Raw genomic sequence first — 17,118 nt, 5'->3', positions numbered from 1 at the left:
GAAACAAAATTCTGAAACACAATTTTGTTCTCTTTCTGGTAAGGTTGCTCTTACAGTAATACTGTGCACTTAGTACACAACAATAACTTGCATTTACATAGCGCCCTTCACATAGCATAATGTCTTAGAGTACTTTATAATGACAGGATCAGATGTCAAGCAAGGGAAAGGGAGGAGGGGAACTGGGAAATATATTCTATGTTCACAAAAGTACCAGGAAGAAATACGAATACCGACAGTGGTTCTGCTTGAATGGTAAATGGCCTTGAAATGGCACCAATGGCTTTTAGAATTATACAATTTACAGCACTGGAGAAGCCATTTCTCAGAGAAATGGGGTCCTATTGCTTGGTGTTAGAGCACTCAGCTCGCAAGCGAGAGGAACTGGGTTTGATTCCTGGCAGGGCGAAACGTTGGCCAAGTTTCTTTACTCCACACGCCTAATAATAATAATAATAATAATCCCGCCAAAAAAAAACAATAATAAATTAGTCATTTTCAATTCACTTTCCAGTATAACCTGAGAAGCGCTTTGAGACATCTAGAAGACATGATAAGGCGCTGTATCAAATGCAAGGATTATTATTATTATTATTATTATTAGACCCACCATATCTGTACTGGCTCTATGAAAGAGCTAACCAGAGAGAGCTCTGGTCATAAATAGACAGAATGTAATTTGGAACTTTCACTAAGGTTGTCTCTGCACTAATGGTCAGGGCAAAAAACAGCTTGGAGAGGTTCAAACAGGATGGTGGGAGAGGAAAAAGTGAAGCAACGACTCATTCCAGGATCTTGGAAAAAAAGGGAAGGTTGGCGATGCATCTGTAGTTTGAGAAGAGAGATGGGTCAAGGGAAGGTTCTTTTTTAAGGGTGGTGTTGATGACAGCGTTCTTTTTTTAAAAAAATGGGTTGAAAATGGTGCACAATGTTTTGTTTGTACAGGTGAAAGGAGGTGGAGCTGGGAGGTAAGTAGGGGGATAGAGATGGGGTCAAGGTGGGCTTCATTTGGAAAATGATGGAGTTGCGAGAAGAGGGTGTGACAGAATCAAAAGTGTGAAGGGAGGGATAGGTGGACCCTGGAACAGGAGTAGGTCATTCAGCCACTCGAGCCTGTTCCGCCATTCTATTGGATTATGGCTGATCTCCACCTCAACTCCAATTACTACATATAATAATTACAGAAAGCTACAGCACTCACCTGGTTTACCTTACTCCTGCTCCACTCGTCTCAAACTCAGATCAGCTTCTTCTTAATCACAACCTTTACCATACCAGGTCAAAATAATGTCCGTAGTCAATGGATAACAATTTTATTAAATTTCCTCATGTCACAACTGTCCAGTGGCTGTGTTAATCATGTTTTAATTCTCATTAGTTAATGCAGGAAATACAACTATAAATGTGATCTACGCTTTTGCTAATGCACAGAATCAAGTTGGTTAAAGACAGGAAGGACACAATTAAAAATCCTTTGTGATGGCACAAAAATCCATTATGCCACAATGTGCACTTTTCCCCCCCACTATTTCACAGTGAAGCTTTTTCTATAGTAGTCATTCAATTGGTCCTAGTACTTAGTGCTCTTTAGGTATCCTGCCATTCCATGATACACACCTCACACCCACAGCAACCGTACCTCACAGCCACAGCAGCCAAAACCCTTGTCCAAGCGTTTGTCACTTCCCGGCTGGACTTCCCTCCTCGATGGTCTTCCCAGTTCGATCATACACAAAATTAAATTCATTCAGACCTCCTCCGTTCAGATACTAACCCGCTCAAAACTCCGTACCCCCATCACCACCAGTCCTTGCCAGGCTTCACTGGCTTCCAATTACCAAATGGATCGACTTCAAGATCCTCTCACTCGTTTTAAAATCCCTTCATTCCCTTCGCACCTTCCTACCTATCCGATTTGCCTACCCCCCACTCCATCACATGCTGCCTCTGCTTGGCCAGCTCTGGCCTCCAGTTTGTCCCTTGCACCACCATTGGCGGCCGTGCTTTCAGCCACTACGCCCCAAAGCTCTGGAACTCAATCCCTCTGCCTTGCCCCCTCCCCACTTTCAAATCCCACCTACAGACCTTCCTTTTTGATTGTGCTTACGGTCACCTCCCCCTCTCTCTCTCGCTCGGGGTCAGACTCTGCCACTATCAAGCACTCTGAGATGATACCCCACATGAAGGGCGCTATAGATGCAAGTTGTTGTATAGCACCAATGCTGTGTTTTAATCAGCTTTCTCTCTTGTAAAGCAATGGAAACCCACATGTTTAAACAATGTAACCATAACAATTCGAAGTGAAAAGACATTTCTTTAAATTGTACTCAGAGTCATTCGCTGGTGGCTTGGTCCTATAATCGCTTGCTTGTGGTGGCTTGGTTCTATAATCATCAGTTGGAGTCCAAACTGCCTCACACATTTATTTGATTGTAAATGTATTTATTTGTTCAACACATGCAGCCATACTTTACAGGCCACAGTGCTCACACCGGGATTAATCAGTGGATCCACCTATGACAGCAGCCCAACATAGTAACTCACAGATGCAATCAAAAAAGATAACCAATGTTGGACATATTTTGCCCTCAGTCAGCTACATCCACCAGCTGAGTCCATGCTTTTCAATAGTGGGACCACATTGCTTCACATATACAATGTCTACAAGTACAGAAACAGGCCATCATATCATCAAATATGAGTGATGTGGTCACAAATACTATTACATTGTTGGTGCCAAGCAATTAAACAACCAAATTTAGAGAGAAAACTAGATTTTAAAGATACGAGCAGCAGCTGGACAGTCACTGAATTTTCAGCATTGGTCTTTGTGCAGCAGGAGGCACAATCTGAACCCATCAGACTAAAGATGAAATTCCACCTTTTTCCAAGCTTTCCTGCAGTGAATGTGCATTGTGTGGATTGAAGAAAGGATGGGTAAATCCACTCATCCTCTCAAAAGGAAGTAAAAATTGGAAAGAAGCAAAATAAAAATGGTAAAAAAAACCTGCAAAATGTTTTGCAAAATGCCAAAAATGCTATTTGACAAAATTGATTGTAAATTGAAGAAATATGCGATTTGTTATAGATTTTTCAACTTTACAAAGTTTGAATAGTTAAAATATATTCTCAGCAGTATTCCCAAATTTTGTGGACAATCCAGGATTAGCTAAACCAGATCATCTTTGCGTATTGGCTTGAACCTTAGTGTGTGAAATGGACTTTCAACCACTTTGGGCAGGTAAATGGGGTGTCGCTCTAATCTCTTAAAACTCATTCTTACACCATCGCTGTTTCGACGAGACTTCTCGATCTTTTCTGAATGCGCCACATCCATGGAATATCTTCTTGGTGATTTAAGTTGCCAGTTGGAATGCAAACTGTGTTCACTGGTACTGACAGCAACTTAACATGAAGACAAAAAGTTTATATTTGTGAATTCATAGAATCAAATTAACAATTTTTTAAAATTATTTTCTATGCTCTTTGACTACCTCCCAAATTGCTCAGGTGAGATAGTGAACAAACAATCTGCATCCAAGCAGCTATTAATGTTGCTTTATCAACAGTTGCAAGGAGGCATGCAATGTATGCTTCAAGCAACTCCCCTAAAGAATGTATTTCCTTGTGAAGAAGAGCCTAGCCTTTACACCTCTCCTAGCAGCCCATGTGTGACCAAAGATTTTATATGTGGAGAAACAGTCATAAATTCACATCCTATCTATTGCTGCCATTGCTTAGTGAACTGATACATTATTAAACTGGAATAGAAGGACTTCATTGCTAACAACCACAATATCCAGAGTTCACTATTATGGTATGCTTCCTATTGCTATCACATACAATAGAACCGATACAGTGGACCTAATGCTGCTGCTGTAGAAAAGATTTATGTTTCCATAAAAAATAATGACTTCCAGTATTTTAATAGTAAAAGAACAACAATAACTTCTTTCTCACTTTCTGCTAGGAAAAAAATATGATTTGTACTTGAATATTAAACTCACCATCAAAATCTACATCAACATTCATGTATTCTGTAATGGGCACTTTGCATTTATTATCTTGATCAAAATCTGCAATGACTGAATCCAAATATTCCAACGTCTCCGCTTCCTTAGATAATGGCACGGAACTAGATTTCTCTTTAGTTTTCTGTTAAAATAAAAGCATTGATTTATCCAGACGAAACAAGAAACATTATATTTAATAAGAGTATTGACTTTAGGCAGAAAATGAATGCAGTTAACCAACCAGAATGATCGAGTCTACTGAAGAACTCATAAGATGCAAGCCTTTGTGTAGAAAAAGTGGCAAATTTGATGTAGCAAAGATGGCTGAAACATAAATAGTTTCTGTCTGCCATTAGTGCAGTTGTCACTGAGAAAAACTCTATTTAAAAGAAGTTTCAAAAGAAAGAGGCAATTTTTCACTAGCAGGAACCCTTTTTTGTTGGACATTGAACTGTGACCTTAGCAGCATATAATAATCCTTGCATTTGATATAGTGCCTTATCATGTCTTCGAGACGTCTCAAAGCACTTCACAGAATATACTGTAAAGTGAATTGAGAGTCAGATTAAAACTCTGCTCCTGATACTTTATTCCTTTGCATTTTGGCAAACTTAAGGTCTAAGCAAACAATAAGCATTTTAAGTTAAAGACCATGCCAGGTGGTACTTTTCTAAATTTATGTTTGTCAGGGAAACCCAAAACCAAGCAGCAATGAAAGAGCTAACTAACTAAACTAATGACTCACTTAGAGAAAAAACACTTTTAACAAGATTACAATACCTTGATATGTTTAAGTGAAAAATAAAATAGTGAGATAGCAACAGTAAACAACTGATTATACAACAATACTAATGCAATAAGCATGTGGTATTGAAATCCAACAAAAAACACAATGGTCACATGAGTACTGTAGAAAAATATTGATGATTATATTAATTCTAATAAAAAAAAACACAAGATCTATGACTCAATACTGATGCATTGAAAAAAAAGGAAAGATCAAGGAACTGGATGTAGTTCGGGCAGACCTAGGAGGAATGGTTCCAAGGTTTGTGCTGATCAATGCAGACTCTTTTAGAGTTAGACTATTATTCAGGGTTTCCATCTGAATAGGAACTAGTAGTGGGTTAGGTTCATCTGCCAGGGATAATTGTTGAAAGCCATCAGAATTTTTCCATGGTTTAACAGTTGCATATACAGACATATTTATTGCTGGATGATAAAAAGAATATTGCATTCGATTAAAATAATTGTTATGCAAGAGAAATTTGTTCAATGAGTCATGATTCCCCTCAACCCATTGGAAGTTGGCCAATCGAAAATAGTAAGGCGGAAGGGACAGAGAACTGATCGCAAGTATAAACTCAAGAAATCATAAATAAGAGTAAGACACTGTGACATTTTGGTGCCCAACGTGGCCGTGCCTCAAACAAAATAAGGGGAGTTAAGAATTAAATGTCTTTTTGGAGGCTCTTATTATCGTAATAACCCTCCTCTTGTGCTGTGTAGTTCACTTGTCATATCGCTTAACAGAAGTATTTACAGAATTTAGGTTGACCTCAAGCATAAATTAAAATTTAGACTTGGAAACTTTAGTGAGAAAGGCAAGGGACGTCCACAGCCTAATCCTGACACTGAGGCGCCGCTTCAACAGAGATTAGTGATACTATGCAATGACGGGGAAGAATCAGATTACTATTCTAAGACAGATATAGAGACTGACGAGGAGGATGAGGTTTTGAGAAATCTATTAGACAGATACAAAGAAAGACATGATAACCAGAAAGAACAAATCATCCTAGGAATGGACTTTTTATACGGATCTGCCGACAGTTTGTGCAAATCTTTAGTGTCGAAAAAGATAGGAGAGAAAATCAATTAGAAAATACAGTCATACCTGAACAACAATAGGAATGAATTTTAAGAGAATTTGATAGCATAATGGCAATATCAAAAAATGTGCAAAAAATCTTGCTGGAAAAGGTCATACCACAATGGGAAATAATGACTGTTCTTGATACCGATAGAGGAACTCATTTTACTGCAAATGATATGCAGTGGCCAAACTACTGGGGATCAAACAAAATTTATATGTACCTTATCAGCCAGAAAGCTCTGGAAACGTGGAAAGGGTTAATGGATTGATTAAGACAACATGAAGAAAAGCCTGCCTGGGAATTAATAATAGACAGAATGAAAGATTATCCTGGGTGGTGATAAGACTTAATGACAGACCTTTGCTAGAAACAAGACACACACCATCTTATCTCTTTCATGGGAGACACATGACAACACCCGTATCACAAAACATGACACAATGCAATGCACAATAAAGGAGGATCTATCAGGAGACTCTGCAACAATGGATTGCAGATCATGGGACGAATGAATCAAAGGCCCAATGTGAATTCCAAGAGGGGGATTGGGTTGTGCGAAAAGAAATGGAACCTAAAGGCCCTTGAAAATTAAATTCTCTCTGTCGACTCAGATTGTACTAGTACTGAACTCTAAAACAGTTGTAATAACTATCAAAGGAAAAGAAGTTTCTGTATCCTCACAGTAAGTGATTATCAACTCCGGAAGAAAAAAGAAATTAAGGTACTGCCAGTCATGTGGCCCATACACTTATGGTAGGGATCCTAATAACAGGAGCATTGACAGGTATTACTGTACATATCAGTATAGCCTTGATGCACACACAGGTGGATGAAGTCGGCTTATCCGCAGTTGCGTTTTTTCCCAAAACCAGTTACACCCTTAATACCACAACGTGCCCACTCACTACCTCAATTATCAACACCATACACAATGAGACAGAAGAAAATATACCACAAGAATACAACACATATGCTGTTCCGCTGGGAATGATGTGAGCATCTGAACTCAGATCAGTTGTATTCCAGGAAGGATTGATGATGTAGCCATTTACTGTGGAAATGGTTGAAGAAATAATTATGGAACAAGCTGGTATCCATAACTTCTGATACTAGCCTGACTACTGGACCAAAAGCAGACTAATGGTTTTCCTAAATGGACCAGATTAAAGAAGCTGGATGTGTAGGATTAGAGTCTAATTTGGGAAAGTAAAGATGGAGACTGGGTCATTCCACAAGAATGTATAAGATCTTACATTATGGGGAATATGGAGACAAGGCAAATAAACACAAAGAGACTTTCTATGATTATTCCATTCCCCTTGGCAAACAAAGATACAGGTCTATTATTACGTGTGATAAAGACCTAATTGGGTGGGAAAACTTTAAATCCAGAGCCGATGACAACAGTGTTGTTACTTCCGAAGAGAGTTATTGTCGAAAAAGATCAAGAAAACAAACTCATTTGAAGTGGATACGAACAAAATTAAAAAATTACCGACAAAATTACTGACAAAATTAAAAAATTAGACAAAAATTGGACAAAAGCGATACCAACACCTTATTAAAAAAGTTTCCTTGGGGAGAGTTAATCCTAATTCATTTAAATCAAAGTATTTATTGGTTTTGGCAGACTAGATTTCTATAGCATTTTAAACAAAATCTATTCTCTGAACTTTACTTCTGGATATTATACTAATTTTGTAATTGTTTGTCACATACTGACACCATCTACATGTGTGATAGCCTGGTTCAGTGGTAGTACTGTAGGTTTTAGGCTCAAATTCTGTACTGGGACTTGAACTCACATAGTCTAAGATAACACTCCAGTGCAATATGGGTTGGGGGGGAGGGGGGGCGAGAGGTAGTGCATTGTTAGAGGTGCTGTCCTTCAGATGATACTTTAAACTAAGATCCTGCCTGTTCAGATGGATGTTAAAGATCCCATGACACTATTGGAAAAGAGAAGGGAGTTTCTCCCAACAATGCCTCAAATAAAATTCAAGGCTGTTTGTGGGATACTGCTGTGTGCAAATTGGCTGCCTCAATCACTCACAGTCACACCACACTAAATCCTATTAAGTGCTTTGGGACATTCTCTTGACTTGAAAGGTGCTAAACCAAATCTGATTATTATTATTATCTTCATTATTATTATCTTCTCATGTGCATGCAAAACATAGCAAACGAAAATCCCTCTCTTCAAATTGTTGAAATGCGCATTGAATTATTATTACCCTCAATTACATCTAAACTGCTGAGGTGATTTTCAATAATTCTTGCAAAGTTGTAGAAGTGAAAAGAAATGTTAAACACTTACTTTTGAGGAGTCCTTGGGAGATACTTGTTTCTTCCCTGGTTTAGAAGACTTTGCGGGAACGGGGGGCGGTTGTGATTTATTAGCTGAAGGTTTCAGGTGGTTTAGATTATTGATGTACCTGTATTGTTGGCGCAGAACGATCAGTTCCTGAAGATATTGCAGACAGTCTTGTGTCCTGGAAAGCATCCAGGCTCGGTCCTCTTCCTTAAAGTTGTAGACAGCGGTTTCAATGCTTACTGAGCTCTTGCTCCTTTTCAGGGAGCTACTAGATTTGTGGTCGTTTTCCCCAATCAGATAGAGAGAGGTGCTGCGCACTAGCCTTACACCAGACTCTTTCCTTTTCCATCGTTCTTCTCCACCAGATTCGCTCAGTTCTCTCTCACTGTGTGGACGAAACAAGGAGTTCAACTTCTTCAGCATGATTCTGCGGAATAATGTTTTCCCGTTGAATCAAGCTGTTGACCATCAGAGAATCATCCAACATTTTAACGGGTGCCTCTTGAAATACACCCGACAGGTCTACTTTAACGCTATCAGGCGCTAAATGGCTGGTATGTACACCTTTTCAGAATGGCATATTCAACGCAGTAAAGTTGGGCTGGGAGGAGGGAGGGAGGGAGGAGGGGGGAGAGGCGGCTTGTTTGGGGGAAATCTCATCCTGGGCGAGTTTTAAATTGAACACAATCATTCATTCATTCGATTTCTCAGCCAATCTCTCGACCCCCATTTGTTTGAACAATAGTTGTGATTCTGATTGGAGAGTCGGCGCTGCCCGAGGTGCTGAAAGGTTGTCCACAGATTATCAACTCACAAATGATCAGAAGCTGATACAAGGCAGCACGGAAAGCAAACCATTATTTTTAACTGTAGTTCTCCACTCCCAAACACTTTGCAGGGGGGTATTTCATAAGCGCCTCTGTTCACAATATTGCTGAGATGTCCATGAAGGCTGGGACACTTTACTCTGCGGTAACACAAGCTCAGAGCCGCAATCCGATATCCTGTCCCGGCTGTTACACGAGTATTTGACTCGAGTGTCTATCAACCTGTCTGTCCATTTAGACAAAAGCTATGATCAATTAACCAAATCGAGGACCATTAAGTCAGAAATTAAATTAATTGGGAAAAAACAGTCAAAAAGATAATGTTGTGTAGGTAATGTTTGCGTTCTGATGAAGGGCCGTGGACCCAAAAGGTTGACTCACTTTCCTTTCTCCATAGATGCTGCCTGACCTGCTGAGTATTCCCAGCAACTTCTGTTTCAGTGTTTAAGGGTCCCTGTGGTCCAGTCGGCGAAAAGAAACACTCTGTGGTATATCAATCACTTTGTTTTCTAATAAGCCAGGTGCTAGGAGTTTCTTGCTTGTAGACAATCTCACCAATGTATGCTTTACACTTATTGTGAAATAAAATGGCAAGTGAGGGCTGTTTCTTTAGATGCAAAACTTCAGGGTTAAAGTTTCCAAAGGGCTCAGGTACTGTTAAATCATGAATGAGATTGGATACAGTTACCGGCCTTGTTTTTGCCAATCTGTTTCTGAAAGGAACCACCTCAAATGCCTGCACAACCCCACTGACTGATACCTTCCTAATTTAAAGTGAGCCAACTCATTTTGAAGCAAAGCGGGAAGAAGATTGGTAGGCTTGTGAAATATTCCCAAATTGCTAAATGATAATGGGCTCAAAATTTCATGAGTTGCATTGATTATATAACTTAAGATATCTTATCTAAATTGGTGCGTTAAGGAGAAATAAGTGTTAATTGTTTGAGCAAGGGTATCCAAGGTCATTACCTTCACTGGTGCTGTATCAATATGATGTGAGTTAGTTTGCCTTTCCTCTTAAGGTGCCTATGGTGTCAATAATAATAATAATAATAATCCTTGCATTTGATATAGAACCTTATCACATCTTCGAGGTGTCTCAAAGTGCTTCATAGAATATACTGTAAAGTGAATTGACTATATTTTGTAGGTGAAATGCAGCAGCCAGTTACGCACAGCTATGTCCCACCAACAGTTGATGATTGAGTAATTTTTTTTAAGGGATTAATGCTCCCGGAAAGTGAGGCATATGGAGTAAGGAGATGTGCCTCAGGTTATACTATTATAGTATAATAAACACCATGTGTTTACAACTCTAATAACTATCTTCTCGTCTCTCTCTCTCTGCTATTCCTCAAAACTGTTGCAACATATTCCTGGCTAATTTTATCAATCTGGATGAGTTCAATCTTTTGTAAGGTGGCTCTGTGGAAGACAGAAGTGCTTTCCCCCCTGTCAAGGCTTTTATGAGGCCCCTACTCCAAAACTGATCATTCAGTCCATTTCAGCCAGTATGTAAAATTTATTAAATTGTCAAGTGTCAGTTTCGTTCAGTTTTTATTACTCTTGTGTCTGAGTCAGAAGCTGGTGGGTTTAAACCTTTGACCAGAGAAATAGTTCCAAACACAGGGAAGAGAGTTAAATTTATATAAAACAGTGTGTAGTTCCTGGTCACCATGCTAAAGGAAGGATATTGTAGCATTGGAGAATATGCAGGGTACATTTACTAGGATATTACCACACATGAGTGAAAGATCTATCAAGAAAAATTGGACAGATTGTAGTTTTTCTGTCGAGAGTTGAGAATGATTGAGAGAGGACCTGATAGAGGTGTTTACAGTTAAGAAAGGATTTGCTGATGTGGATGTTGATAAGCTATCTCCACTTATATGCAAGTTGAAAACAAAGAGACTTCAATATAAGCTACCCAGTAGCAGATTTAAAAAGGGAGTTAATGAGGAACTTCTTTACTGAGAGTGGTAAGAATGTGGAACTTACTTCTGGAAGTTCTTATTGAGTGCAATTAAGTGGGAATATGATACATAAAGAAAGAAGGAAATAAAGGGGTACGGGAGAGGGAATAGGGTGGCTTGGAGGCTCATGTGGTGTCTAAAGATCAGCACAGACAAATTGGGTTAAAAGGCGTGTTTCCTTGCTGTAACATTCTATATAAATCTGTGCAACTTTCACATCAGGATTTTTAGGTCATAGTTGGCTGAGACTTAATTGTAAAGGAAAAGGAAAAAACACTTTCTCTCTGCCTTCAGCCATCTCCCTTCTACCTTCACGCTCCTCCAAATTGGAGGAATTCTGTTTGTTTCTCTATGTTTTCCTATGTGGAGATGCTATTAAATGCAAATTGCTCTTGTTGTTGGAACAACATCCACATTTTATTTTTATGTGGTTTCTTACTGATGTAGGGCAAATGGAATTTCAGCCCTCTAGATTCACTCCAGAATCTATTTTGACATGTAACCAACTCTCTCCTCAGTGTACATGCCTTTGTTTCTCACAGATATCATTGTATCCTATCCTCTTGTCAGTCAGCTAGACAGAATTATATCTGGTTTGAGCTTGAAATAGGCTGGGAATCATCTCTCCCAAACCCTGCAATAGCTGTCTATAAATAACATCTTTATGTGAAACAAAATCAGTCCAATTGAAGAAAATGAACAGTGATGAATATTTTTTACGACCCACTTTTCCTTGTTTTTTTCATGATGCATTTTGTTTCATAAGAGATTAGTATTTGTGAGAGATTACCACCACAATGGAAGAACTTTGATAATTTTCCATTTTACTCGGTCACTGTACCCTCACATATGACAGGAATAGTACTGCATTTTCTAAAATCTATGGCACCCTCAAATCAAATTCACGGGCAGATATTGGAAGAGTATTTGGGGGAGGCAGGTAGGGGGGAGAACTTTACTACAATTTTAAATCATTCCCGTTTTATACACATAAAAATAAGCTCTTACAGAATTCATTTTAGTGGCAAGTTAAAAGAAGTTTAGATTTTATGTCTCTGACTTCCTTTAATGCTCTCATTGTCTGTCTGACCATGTCTCTCTGTATGTCTTTCTCTTTCTTTCAGTCTCACAATACAAGGTTAGTAAATTTACCAACCTGAACAAAATGAGACGCACTTGCCTATAAAGACATTATTGGTAAACTTACTGAGCCTCTCAGTTTTCAAAGTCAGGTGAGTTGATTAAATTCATCATGCCTTCCTCTTGATGTACCACAATACAGTGAAGAATGCTCAAAGCCCTTCTGTTTCATTTTGCTACCTTGTTTTAAGATGGGAAATAACTGCATTATACAATGTCCTGGTTGCTTGTGCCCATGTCCCCCACTATGCAGCAGTTAGATTCTGTCAACAGTGGAGGTTAAGGGTTGAAACCCGATAGAGTGTATGTTTATTTGAAGGCTCCCTATATTTAAGTAATGACATTCCAGCACTCCAACAGATGATATGCGTCTCTGATTCGATGTAGTCAAGACTGCATGAGGGCACTTTGTGTTCTCCTTCTGGAGACTTTTTTTCTGTTTACATAACATTTACTATCGTAGCTTCTTCTAAACTATGAATAAATCAGGAGAGAAATTGTGTTAAAATTATAAATTATAGGTGCAGGTTTCAGGATTTTTTTCGTGGATCCTCTGAGGAAAGACTTCCAAATATAGCAGCACAGTAACAATTTCAGACAAGGTTAGGCTGGCCTACCCATCCAATTTCCCAAAAGATTCCTTCAATTGCACCTTGCCTCTTATCTTTAAATCCTGCCTGAAGACCTACCTCTTTGACTTTGCCTATGGTCACTTCCCCTATTTCCCTTGCTCTGAATTAAACCTGTCACTCTCTGAGATGCTATTTTCCTTGAAAGGTTCCATATACTGTAAATGCAAATTGTTGTTCTTGTTTTCTGAGTAATCTGATATCTCAGATATTGGATTTCCCTAACACTTCATATTGCAAGGCTCCCCAATACTTGAATACTTTGTTCTCTTGGCAGATTTATTCATTTCTTAGTATGGCTATTAAATAAAGTGTGGCATATAAAACCTATTCCATTATTGGAAGGGAAAGGTAGAATCGTTCCATATTGTTTATGCCTTCTGATTCGGTAGTTAACGGGAAATAATCAATACTACTCATGGAGAAGTCTATCACCTATTGGCTCAAGGAGGGGATGTAGTGGCAAGTAGCCAGCAATGCAGAGGACCAGCAGAAACTGTTGATATAAACAGAATAAAAGTGCATTCAAATTCACAGGATCATTTACACGATAATCGACAACATGATGTGTATTTGTAAACGGGGAGGATTTGAACACAAAGTGAAACTAATACATGGTTAACTGTGAATCTTTTCATTCATTACTGTCACTAGATTAAAGACATGTGCATTTATTTTGCAATCTAATTGCTTTTCTGCTGCTGCCAGTGATCCTATTGACCTCCTCGCAGCAGCTCTGATGTCGAACAATGAAGGCTTGTTTGGCAGAATAAAGACTGGCATCTATCATGGGCTTTGCAATGGTTCTCAGGCAGTCCAAGTCCTCCTTCATCCAGAATAAAATCCTATTTTTTACCCAACACCAGTGCTAATAGATGGCTAAAAAATAAAGGAGGTTGAAGAGGAGTGTACAGTACTTAGTTGCTGATGGTAAGTAGATTAATAAAAATACGTTTCTCTCCAGAAATGTCTACAAACAAGCTAAATGTAACAAAATGTGCAGATTCCGATTTAATTTATGTGCATGTGACTGATTCATTTACATGCTTATAGTGAACTGTGTTAAGATTTTATTTTTCATCATGTCTCTTTGCCTTAAATCTTTGCATTGTTTTATTCAAAGTTTATGTATAGGAATGAAATTTGTGAAGCTGTTGTATTTTTTGGTTGTGAGAGAGTGTTTTCATTTGGTCCTGCATGCATTATAAGCAATGACGGATCCAAGAAGGAGATAGTTGCAAACTAAGAATAGCCTCTCTTTTCCTTATTTTTATATATTTTAAGAATCGGGGTCATTACTTTTATCTTTGCCCTTAGGTTTGAGGTTGAGTGTTCCACCTATATTTTCTAATGGTCTTGCTCAATGGAAACCTCCCCACCCCTCTAGCTTGCTGGGCAGCCCCATCCCTGTAAATACTCCGAGATGTTATCCTATGTGAAGGCCACTATGTAAGGGCAAATTGTTGTTGTTAATTTGGCCAACAAGGCACCAAATAAAATTGGTCATCCACTTCATCGCTGTTTGTGGCACAAAAATTGGCAGCCACATTTACCATTACTGCAATTTACAATATTTCCTGTGAAGCTCTTTGGGGCTTTCACGTGATGTGAAAAGCACGCTACCAAATCCAGATATTATTACTTATTACAATTATTAAGACAATTTCTTTTAAAAACAGTGAAAAACTAATTTCCAAATGTAAGACTAAGTTTAAGAATTTTCCAAAATCTGCAAGATCTTCAACTTGCAGCTAAAATAGTCTTACCTGCCAAGCCTAAGTATACACCCTGCACATCCAACTTTCTCAAGTGTTTTGAAACCTCCTCTTGATGTGAAAGTTGATTCTATAAATGTATGTTGTATTTTATTGGAGCTGTTTTACAAAGCCATATGATATACTAGGTCACAATGATACAGAAACAGCCCAAATTGTACTGCAGGTTAGTTTGCAGAGTTGGGGACAAGGTGATTTTATTTCTGCTTATTTAGTTCTGCTGTTTACTGTTGCATTCTATTTTTCTGTATTTTTTATTAAAAAAAGTTATACTGTAGTTTCTTACTTTTCAAACTTCTTACTATTCAAACTTTGCTTTGTACATTGCTTTTTTTAAAAAACTTAAACCTTACCACTTAAATATTTTTACCTATGGTCAAGTGTCACATTATTTAACTTATGTTTGCTGGTGTTAGATAAATCAGGATGAAAGGGTAATTTTAGCATTTTCTGAATGTATGATATAATTATAGCTATGATTGTGATACATATATAATTTTAGGCTAAATTCTTCATTGTTCAGATATACTCTTGCAACAAGTCAGTGGGGTATTTTTTATGGTCTTGGTCTTGTTGGAATCATTTGCTCGGACGACAGGACAAGGTGAAGTCTCTGTGGCAGGATTTGCTATGACAAGGGAATTTCTGTTTCATAAGCACTTAACATTTTCAAGCTGCTTGAAAAATTGCTCTCCCTTTCAAAATCTAGGTGCATCCGATTGCTTTAGATGTGGTGTACACATACACCAATAGATGCCGAGAAATAGAAATATGAAATGCAAGTGGCCTGTCCAACAACAACACCCCCCCCCCACCCCCCCCCAAAAAAAACACAATTAATTTGTGGTTCACTTTGTGGCTGATGATGGGCTTTTGATGGGCATTTAAATGTCTGTGGTGTTCGCCTTTTTTAAAAAAAAAATAATCTTTGTTTACTGACAATAAGTACTTGGGAAGCGCTTTGTGGTGTTTGGAAAGGGATAAACTCTACTGCAAAACATGAGAAATCTTTCTTGCACCAATTCATGCATTTCACAACATATTTACACACACATATGTGTGTGTGCAAATATATATATATATATATGATTTGCTTGAATTTTCTCTGCTGTCTGTCCTTTGTAAATTGTGATTAGCCGAGGATATATATTTTTTCAGCAGATTGCCCCCCAACCCCCAGCGCCCCAGCCCTGCCCCCAACCACAGCCCCCAACCCCCCAGCCCCCCAACCACAGCCCCCACAGCCCCAACCCCCCCAACCACAGCCCCCAACCACAGCCCCCAACCCCCCAACCACAGCCCCCAACCCCATCCCCCAGCCCCCAACCACAGCCCCCAACCCCCAACCACAGCCCCCAACCCCCCAGCGCCCCCAACCCCCACAGCCCCCAACCACAGCCCCCCAACCCCCAGCGCCCCAGCCCCCAGCCCAGGTAAACCAGGCTAAGACCCAGAGCCGTATGAGTCCGGCTCAGGGCACTGCGCAGTGTTGGCGGGGCACTGGCCCGGGAGGGGAGGGGGGGGGGTGATGGTGGGCTGGTGGTGGGGGGGGGAGGGGGTGATGGTGGGCTGGTGGTGAGGGGGGGGGGGTGATGGTGGGCTGGTGGTGAGGGGGGGAGGGGTGGTGGGGGGTGATGGTGGGCTGGTGGTGAGGGGGGGGGTGATGGTGGGCTGGTGGTGAGGGGGGGGGGTGATGGTGGGCTGGTGGTGAGGGGGGGGTGATGGTGGGCTGGTGGTGAGGGGGGGGGGGGGGGGGGGGGGGGGTGATGGTGGGCTGGTGGTGGGGGGGGGTGATGGTGGGCTGGTGTGAGGGGGGGGTGATGGTGGGCTGGTGGTGAGGGGGGGGTGATGGTGGGCTGGTGGTGGGGGGGGGTGATGGTGGGCTGGTGGTGAGGGGGGGGGTGATGGTGGGCTGGTGGTGAGGGGGGGGTGATGGTGGGCTGGTGGTGGGGGGGGGGTGATGGTGGGCTGGTGGTGAGGGGGGGGGTGATGGTGGCTGGTGGTGAGGGGGGGGGTGATGGTGGGCTGGTGGTGAGGGGGGGGGGTGATGGTGGGCTGGTGGTGGGGGGGGGTGATGGTGGGCTGGTGGTGGGGGGGGGGGTGATGGTGGGCTGGTGGTGGGGGGGGGGTGATGGTGGGCTGGTGGTGAGGGGGGGGGTGATGGTGGGCTGGTGGTGGGGGGGGGTGATGGTGGGCTGGTGGTGAGGGGGGGGGGTGATGGTGGCTGGTGGTGGGGGGGGTGATGGTGGGCTGGTGGTGAGGGGGGGGTGATGGTGGGCTGGTGGTGAGGGGGGGGTGATGGTGGGCTGGTGGTGAGGGGGGGGGTGATGGTGGGCTGGTGGTGGGGGGGGGGGTGATGGTGGGCTGGTGGTGAGGGGGGGGGGGTGATGGTGGGCTGGTGGTGAGGGGGGGTGATGGTGGCTGGTGGTGAGGGGGGGGGGGATGGTGGGCTGGTGGTGAGGGGGGGGGTGATGGTGGGCTGGTGGTAGGGGGGGGTGATTGTGGGTAAAACGCATAAACAAGGGATGGACTCTGCCCCAGGGGTGAGTGGAGCTTTTATTACGTTGTGC

General features: G+C 41.1%; 1 protein-coding gene across 1 annotated transcript; it reads right to left on the bottom strand.

The window, feature by feature from the left end:
• Positions 1 to 3,169: 3,169 nt before the first annotated feature.
• Positions 3,170 to 8,627, bottom strand: LOC121848859 (uncharacterized protein C13orf42). The gene is made up of 3 exons (XM_042334047.1): positions 8,208 to 8,627; positions 4,008 to 4,155; positions 3,170 to 3,405 (listed from the first exon to the last, which is right to left on the bottom strand). The coding sequence occupies exons 1-3, from the start codon at positions 8,625 to 8,627 to the stop codon at positions 3,170 to 3,172; spliced, it is 804 nt and encodes a 267-aa protein (XP_042189981.1).
• Positions 8,628 to 17,118: the final 8,491 nt, after the last annotated feature.

Source organism: Callorhinchus milii, unplaced genomic scaffold (assembly GCF_018977255.1).
Source record: "Callorhinchus milii isolate IMCB2004 unplaced genomic scaffold, IMCB_Cmil_1.0 Scaffold4, whole genome shotgun sequence".
NCBI lineage: Eukaryota > Metazoa > Chordata > Chondrichthyes > Chimaeriformes > Callorhinchidae > Callorhinchus > Callorhinchus milii.
This window is presented reverse-complemented; position numbering and strand designations above follow the sequence as displayed.